The sequence below is a fragment of the Grammomys surdaster genome, unplaced genomic scaffold (genome assembly GCF_004785775.1).
Source record: "Grammomys surdaster isolate TR1022 unplaced genomic scaffold, NIH_TR_1.0 99, whole genome shotgun sequence".
Classification (NCBI taxonomy): Eukaryota; Metazoa; Chordata; class Mammalia; order Rodentia; family Muridae; genus Grammomys; species Grammomys surdaster.
The window spans coordinates 238,894-260,600 of NW_021604578.1; the positions used below are offsets into that span (position 1 = coordinate 238,894).

The window sequence follows — 21,707 nt, forward strand, 5'->3', positions numbered from 1 at the left end:
GAAAACAATGACTTTGGTGCGCACTGTGCCTGATTTGGCTTCTCGTCATGTCTTCTTACAAGACTTTCAGAATCAAGCGATTACTGGCCAAGAAACAAAAGCAAAATCCTCCAATTCCTCAGTAGGTCTGGATGAAAACTGGTAACAAAATCAGGTACAATTCTAAGAGAAGACACTGGAGGAGAACGAAGCTGGGTCTGTAAGGATTTACACAGTGACAAGACTGAGGGTTTATACTGAACTATGGTCATCGGTCAGCCCTACCAGATGGATTTCAACATTTTTAACCTGGAGACTTGCTTGTGTCTAAATTAGGGTGTCTGTCCAGTAATAAAATTTAGAACCTTTAAAAAAAAAAAGAAAACAATGACTTTGAAGACCAATTAGAGCCAAGGAAATGGATAAATACGGGCTACTTGAGATGGCTGACTATAGGACTCTGGCACAAAGAAAATTAGAAAGCTAGATTTTTATTTTTATTTGGTAAGAATGGCATGGGAAAACAGCTCGTGGAGAAAAAAGGAGCCAGATTAGACAAACAACAAAAAGAGACTCCAGCAAGCCTTAAAGAATAGAATTCATGAAAGAGGAGGCAGGAAAATCTACTCGGATACTTCCTGTAGAGAAGATAAAGTCAATAGACAGATACGTTTGTGTACATTTGACTTCTAATGTTTTTCCCCTAAAACAAATGAGGTAATGAAAAGATTAAAGGAGGTAAGAACCAATTAAAAATGGACAGAGGGCCGGGCAGTGGTGGCGCTCGCCTTTAATCCCAGCACTGGGGAGGCAGAGGCAGGCGGATTTCCAAGTTCAAGCCCAGCCTGGTCTACAGAGTGAGTTCCAGGACAGCCAGGGTTACACAGAGAAACCCTGTCTCAAAAAAAAAAAAAAAAAAAAACACCCAAAAAAGCAAAAAACAAAAAACAAAAATAACCTTCCCCCAAAATGGACAGAGGGAGCACAATGATCACTAGCAGTACAGACAGCCTAAGTGGCAGCGGGGATTCTGAATTTACAATAGCACACATCTACTAGAAGCAAACCTAAGACTTCTGGCTGCACAGATGCAGCTGTGCTGCATTCACAGGGTTCAGTTTTGCTAAACCAACACAACAGGGCAGCAGCATACACAAGCTTAAATTATTTCCATCTGCTAAAGTCTAGTCAAAGACCACCAGGCTCAAGCCTGTTAGCTGGCAAGAGAGGAAGGGTATCCCCCACAAGGGGGGGATCTTTACTAAACTTAGAGTTTACTTAAACTTTGAGTGGCATCTTTACTGAACTTTGAGTTCCTGATGGAAGACTCTGGGGATGTCCTAACGGAAGGGGGAACAGTTCTGGGGAGATGCTGTTTCTGAAGCTGTATAAGCAGCAGAGTTTGACCCAGTTTAATTGATGAACAAAAGCAATGCCTGGGCAGAGCTGCTGGTAACAAGTCAATGGTTCCACAAGGTGAGTACCACAATGGCGTTTTAGAGCTGCTCTAAGACTTTGGATTAAAAACATGTTCTGTTAACTTTGCAGCTAGCTCTATGTGTGTCTGCCCTCAGGACCTGATAGGAAATGGACTTTTGTGTGAGCTGACTTTCAGCCATCAACAGGATTTTACCTATCAAATACCCTCCTCTCATTAAATGACAAAATCTTCTTTTTAATACGGGAAAAAAAAAAAACCCTACACTCATCTGTCCTCCTTGAAGGTAAGATTTAGTGGAATACTTACAGAATTACAGAAATTCTGTCTGATTTTAAATTCTAGCAACTCTTGTAGATAAACTCTATGGTCCTCCCAAAGTATACATTCTCCATCACTGTGACAAACCCAGCCTACTAAGATATTGTATGTTTTTGCCTACTAGCTAAGACTCAGTTGGAGTTGATGACCTGATTGCTTGATTAAGATCAATATTTGTTTTGTTGTTACAACTCAAGGCTGACAGTGACTGGCAGCAGGGCCGGGCACATGCTCATTGCACTGTTACTATTTCTGTAAGACATTCATATTTGGGCCTGGTGAAGGCATGCATTCTACAAGACAATGTGACACAGGACACACTCATTTAACATAATTACAAATTTACACCTTATGTATACATTCCTTAATGGCCACCTATCTGATATAGATTTAGTGACTCATTTAGAACCCAGAAAGTAAGTACTGCAGCACAGCTTCTGAGTGCAGTTTCTTCCTGTTCTGGTAAGCCCACTCTCAGAATCAGCCAAAATGCTGTGAGAGGGCCGATAGAAAAGCCGCCATCTGTAAAATGTCAACACTCTAGTCAACAGTTCGGGTCTAGGCGTAGCTGGGTCCTCTCACAGCCATTGTGTGAAGACTGCTCCTATGATGACTGTCCCCAGCTGCTCAAGCTATCACTAGCCCACTGTTTTTCCTACTAAGGTGGTTTTTAAGTCTAGTGCTAGGGATCCAACTTAGGCCTTCTGCATGCTAAGCAGATGAACTGCCACCAGACGACCAATGTATGTAGATTCTGTTGATAGCTACTTTTGAGTACAGTAATTAGTGACAATGAGGTGAGTGGTAAGATACTGGATGCTTATACAACTGACCAGACGTCTAAAATAGATGTAGCCCAGTACGTCTGTCATCTGTTCTAATGTGCTGTAACCCTCACGTTCCGAGACTGCAGGCTGTGCTGGTAGCCATCAAGTTATAGCACTCATTTAGAAAACGCAATCTTATGACGAATGCCAAACATACAGTTACTTTTAACATGGACTCTAAAAACTACTGTTATTTATTTTCTAGGTTCATTTATGTTTCTGAATTCAATTATTTTATTGGTATTGTAATTTCTCTAACTTTTAAACCTTTATTTCATGTAAGCAAGCTTAACAAAAAATTCTTTAAGATATCGTTTTAAAAAGTTAGAAGAAACAAACTAAGTTTTATTTTCAAATTCTAATTTTAATACAGACTGAACAAACAAACAAGCAGAAGTGGGAAAACTAAGTGTATAAGCAGACACAGATGTACCAAATGTAAAACAATGAGTTATTAACACAACTATTTACATGCGTATTTACAAGCAACCCTTTTATATATGTTTATTTTTAGTTAGTTGGAAAAAGATTTGACATTAGATAAAAACATTAAATAGGGCTGAGGTGGTACATTATAGTAAAAGTATTAGAAAAGTGATCCTCACAGTATATCAATTATAAAGCAGATGAAGACTTGAATGATAAATACCTAGTCAAATTCTCTAGTAAAAAGTTGATGCAACCCATGCAATGAAATCAAAATGAGTAAGCCATATAAAGAAAGCAGAGTAATACTGTAGAATGGCGGTAATGAAGTTAGTCAGGAGAAGCAAACAAAAAGCAAATCACTCTTGAATTGGAATAAATCCTCAGTGAAGAGTCTTGGTTCCTTAGCTGGTGTTCTAAGCCCCACTCACCCCACATTAATGACATTTAAAAGCCCTTTGTATCAAATAGCATCTACATATGTAAATAGGTTGTTTATATACTCCAAGACTTTGGTGCTAAAGATTTTCATGATTGTGATTAGTACTTGAAACTCAATATATAGAGAGTCAAATGCTAAACTAAAATAAAAGCTGTAATAATCATATCTAAAAAAGAATGCTACATTTTTTGCAGTAATATGTACTTCCAGGCTAAGACTTTTTAACCTCAAGAAAAAGTTGAACAATAAGCGTCTAACCAGCTAGCAAAATTTTCAACATTTCATTTATTTCAAAATCGATTTTATTGCAGCCAAAACAGTGAATTAACTGTACATAATAAAACTATTATATATATATACACATTTTAAGTTACAGGGAATAAAGTTTATTTTGGCAGGTAGTGTTAAACAAAATTAAAAGTTGCATACATTAGTAACAGAACTCAACATCCTTAATTTGGTATAAGTCTGACACAGTTCCTTGCTTTCCTGTGTTCGGCTAAATCAGCATACCTAAACTTTAAAAAAAAAAAACTGATATCCTCAAACTTTACTGTTTTCGCTTGCGCTCTGATTCCAAACAAAACTTTTCATAAGCTTCTTCAATCTCTGGGTCCATCTCATCATCGATATCATCCAAATATCTATAAAAAAGAAGCCAAAAATGATTCATATACCTTGCTGTTTTTCAAAATCAAAAAATGTCTGGAGGTGTTAAATGCACTTTCCTAAACAGAATTTTGTTATATTTTTAGATATGGGCACTTAAAAGTTAATAAAAGGCTTGACATACATAAGTTCACATCTTATTAAGAGACACTTTAATTAGAATAATTTCAAATTTACCTATGACTTTTTTATTATTCCACTCAAAAAGTTTTATCCTTCCAGTGGCTATGTCTAATTAACATCAAAATCTATTTCTGACATGATTTCTGCAAGGCTATTTCTCACAAAGAAAGGTCACATTCCCACGTATTTGAAACCAGACTTGTGTAACAGAAAGCTACTTTTGAGACTGTATTATCCAGGTGGCCCTGTTCCCAAATTCCAGGATTTTAAAATGATACAAAGCATTGCAGCATAGTGGTACACTGTTGTAATCCCAGCACTCAGAGGTGTCTACGTGGAAGTCAGAGGTCAACTTTGTGAAATCAGTTTTCTATATCCACCTGACATGGGAGTTCCAGAAAGCAAACACAGGTCATCAGGCTTGGGAAGCACGTGTTTCTGCCAACTGAGCTATCTTCTGATCTCCAAATGCCATTTTTTAAATAATTTTTCTTCTAGCTTAGTTTATATTCAAAACTTGGGCACAAACCCTTCATTTAAAAACTGAGCAATAAGGGGCTGAGAGGGATGGTTCAGAGTAGAGCAGCTGCTATGAAGCACGGAGACCTGAGTTTAGCTCCCCAGCACCCAACTAAAAAGCTGAGTCTAACTCAGTGACTGTAACCCCAGATCTGGGGAGAAGAGACAGGCATATTCCTGCAGGTTAGCCAACCTAAGTGAAATCAGTTACCTCCTAGTTTAGTAAGAGAGCCTGACTCAACATAATGTGGACAGTGACTAACAGAGAGCTGACACCAGCCAATCACTCCCACATGACGTACACATGTACATTAAGAACACACACACAGACAGACACACAGACACACACACACACTAAAACTAACAGTAATGAAAGAGTACTTACGGGTCACCAGCCCCTGATAAATCTGTTCCATTTTCTTCATAATCTGGAAAAAAGTCCTCTCTTTCAAGTAACTCTTGATACTTTTCTTGGTAATCTATAAGACAACACAGAAAACAAAAGAGCAGACAATCTTATAAAATGGGCAGTTTTTAGCCCTATAAACTTAATGACTTTATAATAGTAAAAATTTAATAAATGCTTTCATGAAACCTATTTTCTTAATTGGCCTGCCTTTGTTTCACTGCATGCTCACAAACCCTAAAATATTTTTACATACTAGCCTTTTAAATGTTAAGTACATTCTACAGTTGGTTACTAAAGAGTAAACCTAAGGTCTCCCTTATGGCATATAATCTACGACTGAACAAACAACTCCCAAACTATCTCTTTTTAACTTGTTTGAGAGGGCTATATAGCTCTGGCTGTCCTGGAATTTCCTATATAGATCAAATGGGCCTCAAGTTCACAGAGACACTGCAGGCTTTGCCTTCCAATTGCTGGGATTAAAGGCATGTGCCACCACACCAGGTTCTTTTGCACTTTTTATCGTATTTTTATTTGTTTGTTTTTGGTGTTTTTCAGACAGTGTCTCTTTATGTGGCCTAGGCTGCCAGACTGTTGAGGAACTCACTATGCCAACTAGGCCAGCCTTAAACTCCTGGTTCAAGATTCTCCTGCTACTAATCTCCTAGCTACCCTCAAGTGCTCAATGCTGGGATTAAAGGTATTTGCCACTACTCCTGGCTTAATTTTTATCTTGAGTGAGGATCTTACTAAGTTGCCCAGGCCTGTCTTTTAAATCTCCTGACTCTACAGAGTAACTGCTAGGATTACTGGCTTGCACCACACAGACTAATCGCCGTTCTTGTTTTGAAAGGTTGTTACATCACTGGGTTATGGCCAGGTTTTTCCAAGACTGTCTTTATAAAACTCTAACTCAACATCAGGAGCTGGTGCCATTCCAATTTTGACAGATTAGAGAAAATTTAAGCATAACAATTTCCTGCCATAAATCCTTGAGATAAGATATAAGATATTCTTTTTAATGTATCAATGAAGGCCAACAAGGAACTCCAGATCATGCACATACATGACAGCTTAGAGGCTCAGAGGGCGCCAGTTTCAGCCGCCAAGGAGTCTGGCATTTAAACACAGAGCATTCAAGGCCCTGGGTCTGTGCAGAACAGAAAGACAGGACTCATATACCTATATCTCATCATTCCTAAACGTCTAAGGGTTGCCATCTTACAAGGAAGGACCTGGAGAAGCAACAAACAAACAAACAAACAGACAAACACCTCAGTGGCAAACAAAATTTTGTTTTATATTTGGGTTTGGAATGAGCTAGGCACTCTGGAGAAACTGTTTATTCAGAGTTTGTAACAACAGAATTGACTTTGAATTTCTACTTTCCATATAAAGCAGCCTCAAGACAAAAACCAAACACCAAAAAACCAAAAACCATCCAACCTTTTCCAAGTTAGTGACATACCTGCAGTGCCTGCCAAAAGCAAACACAAAACTATTTTGGGTAGAGGTCCTAAAACCAAAGGGACAACAAGTTTTTAATCAAGAAAACAAAAGGTCAAACCACCACTGCATTCATACTGAAGCAGGTAGTAAGCCAAATGGTTACGAAAACAAAATGTGTGGCGACAGCAAAAAAAAGACAAGCCGAGTAAATCAGTTCCCAACACACATCTGGGAAAAGACCAGTCTTTGTGCAATTCTCTTTCATTACTGTTGTATAATTCTGAAGTAATTTCTGAACAGAGGTTTAAGAAAAACAAAGACTATGTATAGAATCATGAGAGAAAGGATTTGAAACTTTGAAAAAAAATCAGCCTGAGAAAACAAAAGTGAATCTCTATAAAAGTATGAACAAATTGGACAAGATAGACACCAAAGAATCAAATGAAGGAGGATAACTCTGGAAAAATCCGAGAAGTAGGAAGCTTTTTTAAATTGTCCTGTGAGAGGTGGTCTTCCTATGTTGCCTAGACAGGTTTCAAACTCCTGGGTTCAGTCTTCTACCTCAACTTCCTGGTTTGGCCTTCATGCTGCTCAAACTGTATTGGCCAGTTTTAAGAGATTTGTCTTACCAGAAACAGTATGATTTACATAAGAAGAGTTAAGAATGGGTTATTGGTGAAGAAAGACAAATATACTAACAAAGAATCCACAAGAATGAATAGTATTCAGAATACTATAAGCAACTTATTATAATGAAGAGAGAAAAAAAGTTAATACCTGATGTTGAGACAATACAGTGGAAAAATATTTAATACCTACTCTATTCTTCATGTAAAAATTAGGTGGGTTAAAGGTTTAAGTAGGAAAAACAGCAAGTATGATTTTTTAGAAGATAATGAAAATGTAATTAAGTAAAAATCAGTAAAAACAAGGCTGATAAAACTCAAAGCATGTATATGAAAATATATCATATACGAAATGAAAAGATAGCCACATAGTACAAAGGGATGAACCCATACCTGACCAAGATCATCTTTTTCTAGACTTTGTAAGGAATCACACACAATAAGTAAGACAAATGACCCAACAGAAATAAGGGAAAAAGTCAATCAACAGACAATTTTCAAATGAAGACAAAACAAAACAAAGGTTTATACCTAGGAAGAAGTTCAGTATTAGAGTCATGAAAATAACTATATCCAATTTCATAGAATTTGACTGATAGAAGTTATGTCTAATAAGTGTTGCCAAGAATGAAAAACCAAAGTCCTCTACGGGTTGGAAAACTAACTGGAATGATCACGCTGAAAAGCTGTCCAGCAGCACCGCCCGACTTACTGAGGTTGACGATTCTCAGACCTGTAACTTAGTTCTACTTCCTCATCCTAAAGAGGATGCCAAAAGCATGCGATAGTCAATGCTTGTTACTTACAGGAAACAACTGGAAAAATCCCTATTGTAGCTGGCAGTAGATTGTACTACATCAGAACTCTCAGATTACAGTCCCACCTGTCACACTACTGCATTTTCTATAAATAACCCTTTACTGGAAGGTGTGCAGAGATTTAGATTTTAATTAACTCTGAATTGTAGATACTAATGTAATCTGTAAGTATTAACATTAAAATAAGCTGCTGACTATTCAGTCAACTAGAATCATCTTTGCCTTCTATCCTAATCATCTGAAAATTTAAGATGAAAACAAACACTAAGAAAAGTACAAAATAAAAATGTCCGCACTTAATGGAGGGGTGAAATCTTTGACAGGGAAAGTAACAAGGCCCTATAAACTAATTACTTAAACGGTCCCTAGTAATCAACAGAACAAATTGTAACCCTACAATTTTAGAATATATGAAACCCACCATGAAAACCCACCATGTACTGCCAAGGACTGGTTTTATGTAATTTACCACTTAAGAAAAATGGGAAAGTGACTGAGACAACATACCTGGGTCAGCTGCAGTGAAAGGAACACCATCAGAGGTATAAAATGTTGGTTCATTCTAGGATGAATCAAAATGATAATAGGTACTCATTTCAAAGTACATTAGAGTAATATAGCCCCTAACTTCCCAACAGCCCATACACTTCACTGGGCATACATATGGTTCTTAGATTTCCATTTGTCATGTCACTCTCTTGTAGTCGTAGGCCTCATTGTTGTGTTTGATCCATCCCTGGCTGGACTGTGACTTAATGTTGACTTAGTTTAGTTTTATTTTCTTAATATCCTGCCATTTTTAAAGAGTTCACAAGATTGGGGTTGAGTATTCCTCTGTAGCTGCTTTGTATTGGGTAGTGTCAGAAGGTACTCGGTACAGAACACCTGAGATACAGGAATTTGGTCATAATGCGGACTAAAGCCCAAAGCATTATCACTATTCCTTGACAATGGATGAATCTTGATTTAGTCTCTTTTTCACTAGAGGGTCTCTCTTTATTTATATGAACTGCTGGCTCCTATGGCAATAAAAAATTTAATGGGCACTGGATTATGAGAATAGCTTTATATATAATTCAAACAGTTTCCAAAACAGAATTTATCATGTGGTTTCAACAAGAAGGGGCCCCACAGGCTCATGTGCTTGAATACTTGGTTGCCAGTTGGTGGAACTGTTTGGGAAGGATTAAGAGGTATGGTCTTGTTGGAGGAGGTTATCACTAGGGGCAGGACGTGAGATTCCAAAAGACTCTCAAGCTATCATTCCCAATGGGCTCTGCCTTCTGCATGTGAATTGAGATATAAGCTCCCAGCTGTTCCTGCCTGTGTCTTTGCTCTATCATAGACTCTAACCCTCTGGAACTATAGGTCAAATTAAATGATTTTTTTAAAGTTGCCTTGGCCATAGTGTTTTATGACAGTTATAGAAAAGTAAACTAAAACAAAGCATTAAATGAAACTTAAAATGTGAACCCTGGCATACCATGAAATAGTTAGGGTCATTTTCAGGGGTCGCCTCTCTGTATGTTGACGTTGCATGGACCCGGCCCCAGTTACTCGATCGAAGTTCAACAAGCTTCAGGAGCATCTGTTTTACATCTCTACAGATAAAAAGGTTTTAAAAAATTAATATGCATCTACTACAAATACTGTCAGGCTCTATAATATTCCCAGTGACTTAAAATGCTCAATTTATTTAACATAGGTACCCAATGCTTTAAATTTCTAGACATTTTCTTTTTTTTTTTTTTTTTTTTTTTTTGGTTTTTCGAGACAGGGTTTCTCTGTGTAGCCCTGGCTGTCCTGGAACTCACTCTGTAGACCAGGCTGGCGTCGAACTCAGAAATCCGCCTGCCTCTGCCTCCCAAGTGCTGGGATTAAAGGCGTGCACCACCACCGCCCGGCTAGACATTTTCAATGACATAATTCACTGTATTATTTTTATTTAAAAAAAAACTTGAAGCTGGCCAGCCCTTGTGACACACTCCTTCAATCTCAGCAAGGTAATGTGTGTTTGAGGCCACTCTGGCCTACTTAGTAAGTTAAAGGAGAGCCAGAACTATATAGTAAGACCCTGTCTTAAAAAACAAAAAACAAAAAAGGCAAACAAAACAATACTTTTGAAATCCACTCCACTTTACCAACTATATGGTCATGAATTACACTGGATTACACTGGTCTGTTATATTACTTATGGTAGTGTCCACTGCATAAACACTGGGTCCATGTTTAAAATCTAAATAATTTTCTTTCTCAACAAATTCATCATATTTTACCACAAAAAAATCTTAAGTTTTCAGTTTTAATTATAGCTGAACAAAATTTACTAGAGTGAGAAACCATAGACAAAATACTGGATTGATTTATAAACCTTAATTACTCTCTGAAGTATACAGATTTAAATAAACATTAAGAAAATAATAGAAGATCTACTTGCTTCTTTTCCTACCTGCTGCAGTTTGCATCTAGGACAACATTTTCAATTCTCTGAATTATTTCTTCCATATCAGTTTTCCCCTTTTCCTTCCAAGTATCTTCTAAAACTGACCCTGTCAACTAAAAGCACAGATGTCAATAAAATCAGGAATACAGTAAAGGAGAAAATTTTAAAATATATTAGTAAAAGCTGGAACTTAAAAAAAAAAAAAGAATTGAATGGTTTGGTATTTCCAATTATTCTCTCCCTACTGACTATATTCAGGAACCTCTACATCACCTCTGCTTTTCTCTGACTAATTAGAAAATGAAAGTATTAGGCTTCACATCCATAATTATTATCCAATGTTTCCTATTAAGACTGGCCATTTAAGTCTGACTACCTCTTTTTAAAATATAATTAACAGTAGAGTGTGACCTAAAAGTTGTAAATTGAAACACACACCTCACCCCCCCCCCCAATCAACAGCTGACTGAGGTGGTACACACCTTTAATCCCAACACTTTGGAAGAAGAGGCAGATGGATCTCTGTGGGTTTGAAGGCTAGCTTGATATACAGAGCTATTTCAGGACAGCCAGATCTACATAGTGATAACTTCTCAACACACACACACACACACACACACACACTCACACACACACAGAGTAAATGTTTAAAAACTTAAGGATTAAAAACAGGCCATTCACAAAAACAATCAAATGGCTTATAAGCATGAAGGACTGCTTAATTTGATTATTGATTAGATGACTTCAAATTATAGTGAGGGTTTTTTTTATTATTATTATTCATTCAAGACAAACCCAACTGATCAGATTGCTCCCTGGAAGATAGAGAAAGGTGTACTAATTCATTACTAGAGAGAGTATACTGCAGCTCATCAAACTTTGATGTTAACTGTTGATATAAAACACCTATGCCCATCGACCCTTTGAATCTGTTCACAACTTTAAAAGGTATCTGTAAAGAGATAATGAAAGACTACTAGCAATGCTCTAATAGCCAAATGGAAAACAGCCCAGATTTTTATTTAAATAATGGATGAACAATGTATATAAATTCAATAGAATACTAAGAAGTTACTCAATATAGAGCTAAATCTCTCTGGAGGGATTAAGATATTTCATCTGGGAGCCAAAAAAATAAAAAAGCTGAAATAGATTAAGAACATTTTTGTAAAGGGAAGGGAGTTTACAACTGGGTTGGGGTGAAGGATTTCCATTTTTCCTCCTAATTTGAATCCTTATATACACACTATATTGCATTGTTTCTAACTCATTTGAAAGTCAAATGTAAGACAACAATTGTGTAACTTTAAAAACTTAATCTTGAATTTGTGTACTACACACACTTTCCTTCTTCTAAATTATGTATCAAATGGGTAATTACAATTAAAGAGTATAAGCTGGTAAGATGGCTCAGCTGGTAAAGTTGAATTCCTAGAATCTAAAAGGTACAAAGAAAAACCCTCAAGCTGCCTTCTGACTACACAATAAATGTTTAAAAGAAAAAAAAAATTAAAGAAAAATAAAATAAAAACCAACCTTTAGCAATTTTACTGCACAAATTAAGTTGTCATCCATAGGATTAGAGAACAGAGCATTCAGCAGTTCCCGAAGACCAACCTGAAGAATATCTGCTCTTGTAACCTGTCCATTCGTTCCTTTAATCTTTAAGAGAAAAAAACAATTAAAGCCACAATACTAAAATACTAAAATGTGATATAGACAAATAAAAATAGCCTACGAAAGGTTGCAAAAATAAGTATTTGGGTTAAATATAAAAATCACAGGAATGTACTGTATTAACTTCATCAAATTAATTACAACTGTTCTCTACATAATTAAGACCTCTAATAAAACTGCAAATTACAGGTAAAATTTAAATTTTTGCTGGGCAATGGTGGCCCATGCCTTTAATCCCAGCACTTGGGAGGCAGAGGCAGGCTGATTTCTGAGTTCGAGGCCAGCCTGGTCTACAGAGTGAGCTCCGGGACAGCCAGGACTACACAGAGAAACCTGTCTCAAAACCCTCCCCACCAAAAAATTTAATTTTTACTCATCACACATAAAACATAAAAATATAAGTCTACTTCAATACTGCTGCTTCATCTAACATGCTGTAATTTAGGCTACCATTTAAATACTATTTAAGCTTTTTCAAATGTGTTTGGCTGTTTTGCCTAAAGGATTTCTGTGCATAATGTACATGCCTCCTGCTCATGGAAGCCAGGAGGGAGTTGGATCCTACAGAACTGGACAGACAGACATTTGTGAGCCACCAACTGGGTGCTGGGAATCAAACCCTGGTCCAATGGAAAAGCAGCCAATGCTCTGAACCACTACGCTATTTTTCCAGCCCCAAAGTACCACATTTTAATAACAAAGTATTCTATTTTGCTTTATATACAAGTTAAAAATACCCCCCTTTTTATACTAGACTATTTCGCCTGCTAGAGAAAGATATGTGTAGGACCAATGCTTTGCCTTCATACTCCCCAGAGAACTAGCAGAATTATTTTCACATTGGAGTGGCTTTTTTCTTTTTGTTTAAGACGAGGTTTCTCTGTATACCCCTGGGTGTCCTAGAACTCACTCTGTAGACCAGGCTGGCCTGGAACTCATAGAGATCCACCTGCCTCTGCCTCTTGAGTGCTGGGATTAAATGTGTGCACCACTACCACCCAGCTCTGAGTGGTATTCTTTTCTCTTTTTTCCTATTTATTTTACATCCAATTGCAACCTCCCTCCTCCCCCATGCCAGGGGTACCAACCCACCCATTTGGCACATTAGGTCCCAGGAATAGGCACACCTCCAAGTGGCATTTTAACATGACTTCATAAAACAAAGAAAGATTTATTTTTATTTGCTGTGCATGGGTTTTTGCCTACATGCATGTATGTGCATTGTGTGTGGTGCCCAGAGGCCTGAAAAGAGTATTCAATTCCCTGGAACTAGAGATGCAGACAGTTGTGAGCCATCTGCATAGTGGCTCTGAGTCTTCCAACAGAGTAGTACCTATCTTTACAGCTCCCTTAACGTGACTTAATTTAAGGCACATTTAAACTGGTGTTCTTATTTATCTTACAAACAAATGAAACTGAAAAAGGAACACACTAAGACTTCTAAAAAGTTATTCTCTTCTGGTTAGAACAGCCCAGCATGGAAGCTGTTTGTGGGGCCCAGGCTGTCACTCCAGCACTTGGGAGGCTACAGGAGGAGGAATTCGACAAGGGTGATGCCAGCCTAGCTGACAAGTTAGCTTCCTGAGCACATAAGGGCTTTTAAAAGTTCAGTTATTATTTTGTAACATCCTGCTCACGGGCAGAGAAAATGTTATCAGTGTTCCACTCAAATACAATTTAAGTATGAAAAGATTTGCTTTCTCTCCTATTTCTCTCCCTTCACTTTTGTTTAACTTTGACAGGGTCTCACTATGTAACCTAGGCTAGCCTAAAACTCAAGATTCCTCCTAAGTGCCAGGATCGAAAGCAGTTATCACCTGGTATCATTGCATTAGTTTTTCGCCATTTTTGATGTTGCAAAGTTAACATGAACAAAATTCCTTCCTGGAAGCATTTTATGTGTTCGAGCCTTAAGTTCTAATAAGAAATGCTCTCACCTCCAGGTTAAGATATAGTTCTCCCAGAAACAGAACAAATGCATGAAATCGTTTTCGAGTTGCTTCGTCCCCTTTTGCAGCTTGGTCTTTAGCTTCGTACTCCGTCCGGCACCTAATGAAGACATTATCTTTTATTACCTCACGTTGTTTTGTCTCTTCAACAGTGAACAAGCTGGTGCATGTCAATCTGTTTACCCACAGCAATAAAGGCAATGACTCCCCTGACCTCTCCAAAGGCTGCAGTTTTAAGAAGTACAATGACACGATTGGATTTTTGCAATAATAATAAAGATTTCACAAGGTTCAGAACATTCTAGTACTAAAAAAGGAAGAAAAAAATATGTCTAATAGGTCTTTTTACTAAGGAAGAACTGAAGTGTTCCAATTTTTTTTTTTTTAAATAAGAAAGTATGTGTATATCTAGTTCAGCTGAAGGGTGAAAATGGAATTCTTAAGGTTTTTCTTTCTTTCTTTTTTGGTTACATGAAGAGTCTGAATCTGGGCCTTGGGTGCATGAGGCAAGGCAACAATAAGCTGTCTCCCCACCCCTTTTTAATATATTTTTTTAAGATAGGTTTTTTGCTAAGTTGTCCAGGTTGGCCTTGAACTTAGCATGCCACTTACAAGAGCCCTCAACTGACAACCTTCCTGCTCCACCTTCCCAGGACCTGGGATTAGATTTTGCACTACCACATCCAACTAAATTTCTCTTATACTTCCCATTATATATATCAGGTTATACTGAGGGTAAAAATAACTAACTAAATAAACCAACAGACTCTCACCAGTAGAAACCACAAGTCCAAAGCAATTAATTTGTCTCTATTTCCAACAGAGACTGAAGGAGTCAAATAACTGATTGTCTCTTACTCCCCTCACTGGGTCCACGTGCCTCATCTAGTGATGAGCAGAAACCCTGGAGTTTTATTCACTCACAGTTCCAAAGCATCTAAACTAATACCAATCCACCTACCACAGAGTCTAGAGGGAACTATAGTGTTGGCTACTATTACTAAAATGGATGTTTTTAAAAGATTTTCATTTTGGCGTTTTTTTTTTTTTTTTCTTTTTAAATTGGTGAAGTAGTAAGAAATGTCTGCAGAAGTATTTTGTTTTATAAAACTGATGTTACTAATTCTCTTTTTAGAAAGGACAAAGGAGGAGTCTGGAAAGACGGAGCAGTTAAGAGCTTTTGTAGACTGAATATTTTCCAAATAGCCAGCTTATGATAGTTCCTTTTTAAAAATTTCTTCCTTATCTTTTTTTAGATAATGAAATCCTCTATTTCCCAAACACTTACTGGGCAGTGTGAAAGGACAAGAAACTTACAATTCTAATTATCACAAGCTATAGCCTAATGAACACTGTCTTTTTGAGTCAAATGCAGTAAGAGCTGTTACCTTCTCAAATATATTAAAGGAATTTCTCATCAGAAGACACACATAGAAAGGACTAACATAAAAGGGCTATGTAAATCAATGGCAATTCAACTATCTTAAACTTTTTTCTATTCTTTCCTATTTTGTAGTTAAATTTTGGTAAAACAGATATTTTTTCTTTTATAAATTTCTAAGACCATGAGCTATTAAGATGCATCCTTACTCCCACAAATGGAGGATGTCCCAGGTCAAACACCCTAAGTCTCTAAAAGCTAACTGTTTTCAATAAGAACCTGTGGTTATTTCACAAAGGTGAAAAAACAAAGACCAGATTTTTCCCAGTACCACTGTAACTTTACTTTTCCCTTTTCAAACTACTAAGGCACATTCTTTTAAGGGCAGCCTTGTGCTCTGTTTCCCATTCCTATTATCAGCACTTTTAAAATCAGTGTCTTTGATAGTATTACAGTACTGTAGGAGTTCACAACTGGAAAGAAAACAAAAACAGTGAGAAATGTACTGAGGTGGCCTTTCTGGCATCATACCCTGCTTCTAATTCCACATTCTCTGTCCAGATACCATAGTTTGTACTTAATTACAGTAGTTTTTAAAAATACATGTAACTTTGCCATTTTTATTTTTCCAAACTGTATTTATCAAGAGCTATTTTAAATTTTTTCTTAAAAATTTACTATTTCTATGAATATGGGTGGTTTTGCCTGCATGTGTGTGTACCATGCACATGCACTGCTCACAGAAGAAGAGTGCCAGAAGAGTTACAGATGGCTGTGAGCTGCATGTGGTGCTGGGAATCAAACCCAGGTCCTCAGAGGAGCAGCCAGACACTCTCGTCACTGCTCAGCCAGATCTCCAGCCCCACTAGGCTTTCCTTACTCAGTCCTAGAGATCTCCTTTACTAATGCATAAAATTTCTCATTTTACTTTATATAAATTTTGACTTCCCCAAATGTAATTTATATTTAACTAATTTTCTAAATCTAAGTTTGTGGTCTATGGGTACAAAGTCTTGCTTAAAATAGTTTTGACAACCCAAGATTTGTTTACTTGTTAAGTACTTCCCCTAGCTGTCTTATTCTAGTCTGATATACTAATCTGGCATAGGACAAGAACTTATCTCTCCTTTTTCTATTTCTATAAATGACTATTGAGCTGCTAGCACAATTCATCTTTTAGAAGTGTATTTGAAATACCACCTTTATCAATGCTTTAACTTTTACACTTTTAAAAAATAAAATATAATTACATCATTTATTTCTCCCCTTTTCTCTCCTCCCATGAACTCTTTCCTCCTTCAAATACATGGTCTCTAGCCTCTTATTTTTAACTGTTGTTACCTCTGTGTGTGTGTGTGTGTGTGTGTGTGTGTGTGTGTGTGTGTGTGCATGTGTATTCTGCTCAGTCCATACAATGTTATTTGTATGCATATGGTATCAGGGCTGATCACTTGGTATTAACTAGATAACCAATGGGCTCTTCCCTAGGTGTGCAAATAGTTTTATGTCAACTTGACACATGCTAGAGTTACTTGAAAGGAGGGAACTACAATTGAGGAAATGTCTCCATAAGATCCAGCTGTAGAGCATTTTTTTAACTAGTCATTGATATGGGAGGGCTCAGCCCATTGTGGGTGGTGCCATCCCTGAGGGAGGTAGGGATCTCTGGCGTTCCATAAGCTTGCTGGGCAAGTCTACCTCCAGGTTTCTGCCCTATTTTGAGTTCCTGTAGTCTGACTTCCTTTGATGCTGAAAATTTATGTGAAAGCATAAGCCAAATAAACCCTTTCCTCCTCAAGTTGCTTTAGCCATGGTGTTTCATCACAGTAACAGAAGCCCTAACTAAGACAACAGAGATGATTATTTTTTCCTACTCAAGAATTCCTTAGTTGTCTGCAGTTCTTTGTCTAGGGTTGGGAACCTGTGAGGTTTCCTTTTCCATGTAAGCTAGGTTCTATCTTTAGAATTCTTATTCAGAAATATTTTATAACCCTTGTTATTATTACTGTTATTGTTGTTGTTATTATTTTGGCATGTTGTATGTCTGTGCACACATGCAGGCATGTCCAGTAGAAACTGAACTCAGGACTTCGCACTCTAGTCCTGAACTACAGCTCTAGCCTTCCATTAGATATTTAAAGAATTAGGCAACAGGTGATAATAAACTTTTTTTAGAAAAAGATTTATTTATTTAATGTATGTGAGTGCACTGTTGCTCTCTTCAAACACACCAGAAGAGGGTATTGGACCCCATTACAGATGGTCATGAGCTACCATGTGGTTGCTGGGAATTGAATTCAGGACCTCTGGAAGAGCAGTCAGTGTTCTTAACCACTGCGCCATCTCTCTAAGCCCTGATAATAAACTTATTAAACATGAAAATAATCTTATTGCTAAGGATCACTCAAAATGATAATTTTTTTTTTTAAGTTTTATTTTATTTTTTTGAGGAAGGAGATTTCACTCTGCAGCCTAGGCTGGAGTGCAATTTAGTCTGTATCTCAGGCTAGCCTTGAAGTTAAAGCAATCCTGGCTCAGGTATGAACTACCACACACACTTTTAAGAAAATTAGTTTTCTCTTGTACTTCCAAATCAATGCCACCTCTTAAATCTGTAATAAATACCAACACTGTTTGTGTAATTCAAGCACTAATTCTACACTGTAACAAGGTGTACAGCAAAGAAGATTCCACAAGAACTGAGAACTATTTAGACCAGATAATTAAAATTTTAGAGTTCTTAAAGCTATTATACAGCAATTAGAAAGACAAGACCAAGTGACAGATGGAACATAATGAGAAGTGTAGACTTAAAGCCCAAGTTTAATAATGCAGTGTGACGCAAGTAGGAGTTCAAATCAATCAAGAAAAAACAAATTACTCATTTTTATCTAACTTAAATTCTCAAACCAAAATTATGGAAGTACCTAAGAGCACATCAGTAATCATTTTTATGATTCTGGGAAATGCATTCCTAAATCCAAAACCATAGGAAAAACTAACATATTTGACTGTAAGGTTTAAATAGTTTAGAAATGAGTCTGGTTTGCCTACATCCCCTAGAACTCTCTATATTATAAGGTCTTGAGAAAACATCAATGGTCAAATTCTATTATGTGTAATTTATGTTCACACTGACCTTTGAAGTAGCAATTGGCGGAAGTTGCCACTCTGTGGGCTAATTGTCAGATGATGGGACAGGTAATTACACAGGCGAGCTCCCATGTAAGAGAAATTTGGGATAGACGTAGCCTTTTAAAAAGAAAAATTTTGTATGACACAAATACATTATCATCAACTCAAACACTTAGCAATATTTTATGGAGGAAACCATTTTGGCTACCAAAATTAACTATATAGTTAAAAAAAAAATAAGGGTTGTTAGGCATAAGGAAATTAATTCTCCCATGTAGCCTTATACTAAGAATCACAGTACAAAGAAAGATGTTTAAGGCAACTTCTCCGATTCCTCATTTACCTGAGGTCCCTGAGGTTACCAGAAAACAATTAGAAAATGTCTTGATATTAACCCATTTTTGCTGAAAATACAGACATGTAGACAGCTGCTTGGTAACAATTATGAAAGATGAGAAAGAGAAACCAAACTATTGATCAGTGTTGCTCTTCAGGAAAAGAACACACACTTTGGGACCTACCAAGTCCACAAGACACCCAAGTTTTCTGGTTTGTGACACTGGCCACTACTAAAAATTCCCTAAGCTTCAGTATGACACACAAAAGTGATTAACAGCACCTGACATGACATCTCAAAACACTTGGAATAAAAAGAAAATCAAAACTACTAAGCCACTAAAAAGAGAATGAAAAAAACCAAAAACCCAGAATATACTACATCTGGAAGTTGAAAGCAGCACCTAAGAAATCTGACTTCAGTTGCAGATTTTAGAGATCAGCAGATGACACAGCTCACCCCCTCATGGGAGACAGGAAAACACAGTGGAATGTTAAGAAGCCTGACTAAGGTCACAAAGGTAATCAACCACAGATTCCAGTTTAACAGATGGGCTGAAGGCCCCCCAGCCTCTTCCAGATCAGCTTCCTAGAATACACAAGTCACTTAAGCGTCTCTGCTCAGGATGTACAAAGTATACAGAAGAGTAGTATGTTTTAGCCACTGAGCTACATTATTGGTAGAATGCTTAGCATTATCATTAGAAACATAGCAAATGCTTTATAATTATACTTTTTTATGTCTAGGTTTTTTTTTTTTTTTAAATGCTCACATTTGGTTCATTTCAGGGAAAACAACAACAACACTGATTTCTCCTTATAGAAATCCAAAGAAATCTAAACTTCTGCTTCTCCCATTATTGGCTAAGAAACTTTAGCGTCTGGGAATGCAAAACTTGACATCATTTCAAGATAAAATTTGGAGATTCCAATCAAAATTGTTAGTCAAAAGGACTTCTTTTCAAGCTATCTACTTTTCTTCTGTGGTCTATGTGGCAGAATTAAGCTATATACTTGAATGATTAAGACACCTTACTAATCTTGATACGGACTAAGAGTGACACTACCTCTTAGAAGTTAGAGTGATACCTTTGTGTATTATCTTTGCAATGTATGGTCTTCTATACATGTTAATACTTTGGAAATAGTAAAAAAGTTCCTTAACTTTTAAAATTGTACTGAAGGCAATTTTAAAATAAAGTTTGGGGGAAAAAAAAGACAGCACTGTCTAATAAAGTTTGAACCCTTATAATGGTATTAATGTGCCACTGTTCAGTATATGATGATAGAAGATGAATATTGCATGACATAAACATATCAACTGTGAAGATACGAAACCTAAGAGTGGGCATAGTCAAATTCTACAGCCTGGAAGATGGAAGTAGAATTTCCATTAGTTTGAGGCCAGTATGGGATAGTGAGTTCCAGGCCAGCCTGAAATACAGAGTGAGACCTTCTCAAAAGCATATGAATACATAAACTAAGACAAGAAGAAATGTTTGGAACTTAATGTTTGACTCTTTCGCAGTCTGGCTTATTTTTATTTATCTGTGTCAGTGCTGAGGACTAAATACTGGGCGCTGTACTTGCCTGGTCAGTACTCAGTCACTGAACTCAATCCTCAACACCACGTTGGCTTTTTAAAGAGCTCATTTGTGAGGCAAAAAAATTTTCAACTTTTCTCTCCCCTTCCCCCCAAATCCTACATAATTAAACACAGAAGGGGAAATCCCTACAACTGTTTTGTGTGCGTTAGTTTCAGATGCTACAAAATGGGAGCATGTGGAGGGTGGACGTGTGATTCTTGTGTAGATTCCTTGTCAGAGCCTAAACCCCCTTCTGTACTAATTGTGTGTACAGAGCGTTGGCTAAGCCATAAGTACTGCTTCTATAGACTGTGGCTATACAGGCCAATTGATAGTCTGGCTCTAGCCTGGGATCTCTAACTATTCAAATTATAGGCAGACTTCAAAGCATAAAGCCTTAATGAGTATGGATGAAACTGATAGTAACCTAGTCTCTTTCCAAGAGTATTCACATCTTGGACTCCAGGGAAGCGACCAGGCTACCCCGGCTATGAGCCTACCTACCTGTTGGTAGATAAGTTCCACAAGTTCTTGCAAAGCATCGTCTGTTGTGACCCATCCATTCAGGGTTTCTGCAAACTGTTCAATTTCTGTTTCAAAGCTTCCAGGCTGTTCTGTAAGATGATTCAGGAAATCCTGAACATATTCTGATAGAGTGGGATATTCCTCACAACCATCTTCATAGGATTCCTACAGTTTAAAAATTAAAACAAACAAAACCAGAATAAAACAATTTAATTCATATAACTGGCAAAAGAAGCATGCAGTGACTTTAAGTTGAAGTTTTCTCTAGCAATGAGTTTTGTTTGGGGACCTCGAATAACTTTAAAGAACAAAAACTTTAAGTGCACTCAGCTATTCCTCTCCCTTGCCTAACCTAAGTGTTTTTAAAAGAAGGTGTTCCATTAAGACTGTCTTTTTCAATCCTGTCAGACTTTACAATATGACAGAGAAAGTTTAAAGTAACTTCACTATAATAAGCAATATAAAAGGAAAGAATCTAGTTACAGATGAAATAAGACCTACTTACAAATTTACATTAAAACTTATGGGAAAAGGTGGACAAAACATATAGAAACCAAAATTGCCAACCCAGGAACGTATAGAATAGTATAGTATAGTATAGTATAGTATAGTATAGTATAGTATAGTAT

General features: G+C 37.0%; 1 protein-coding gene and 1 pseudogene across 4 annotated transcripts in view; one reads left to right on the forward strand and one right to left on the reverse strand.

Moving 5' to 3' along the window:
• Positions 1-47: 47 nt before the first annotated feature.
• Positions 48-322, forward strand: LOC114636086 (annotated as a pseudogene).
• Positions 323-2,908: 2,586 nt separating this feature from the next.
• Paip1 (poly(A) binding protein interacting protein 1) overlaps positions 2,909-21,707 on the reverse strand; it is a 27,746-nt gene continuing 8,947 nt past the window's right edge. For 3 of the 4 annotated variants that reach the window (XM_028784081.1, XM_028784074.1, XM_028784070.1), the window contains exons 3-11: positions 21,058-21,243; positions 18,636-18,748; positions 14,104-14,215; positions 12,026-12,151; positions 10,496-10,602; positions 9,530-9,647; positions 8,554-8,608; positions 5,130-5,223; positions 3,701-4,077 (exon numbers count right to left, since the gene is read on the reverse strand). In XM_028784081.1, coding sequence (XP_028639914.1) covers positions 3,984-4,077; positions 5,130-5,223; positions 8,554-8,608; positions 9,530-9,647; positions 10,496-10,602; positions 12,026-12,151; positions 14,104-14,215; positions 18,636-18,748; positions 21,058-21,243 — 1,005 coding nt within the window. In that variant the 3' untranslated portion in view covers positions 3,701-3,983. Of the gene's footprint in view, positions 4,078-5,129; positions 5,224-8,553; positions 8,609-9,529; positions 9,648-10,495; positions 10,603-12,025; positions 12,152-14,103; positions 14,216-18,635; positions 18,749-21,057; positions 21,244-21,707 lie in introns of all 4 variants that reach the window. The other variant, XM_028784078.1, reaches the window with a different exon arrangement.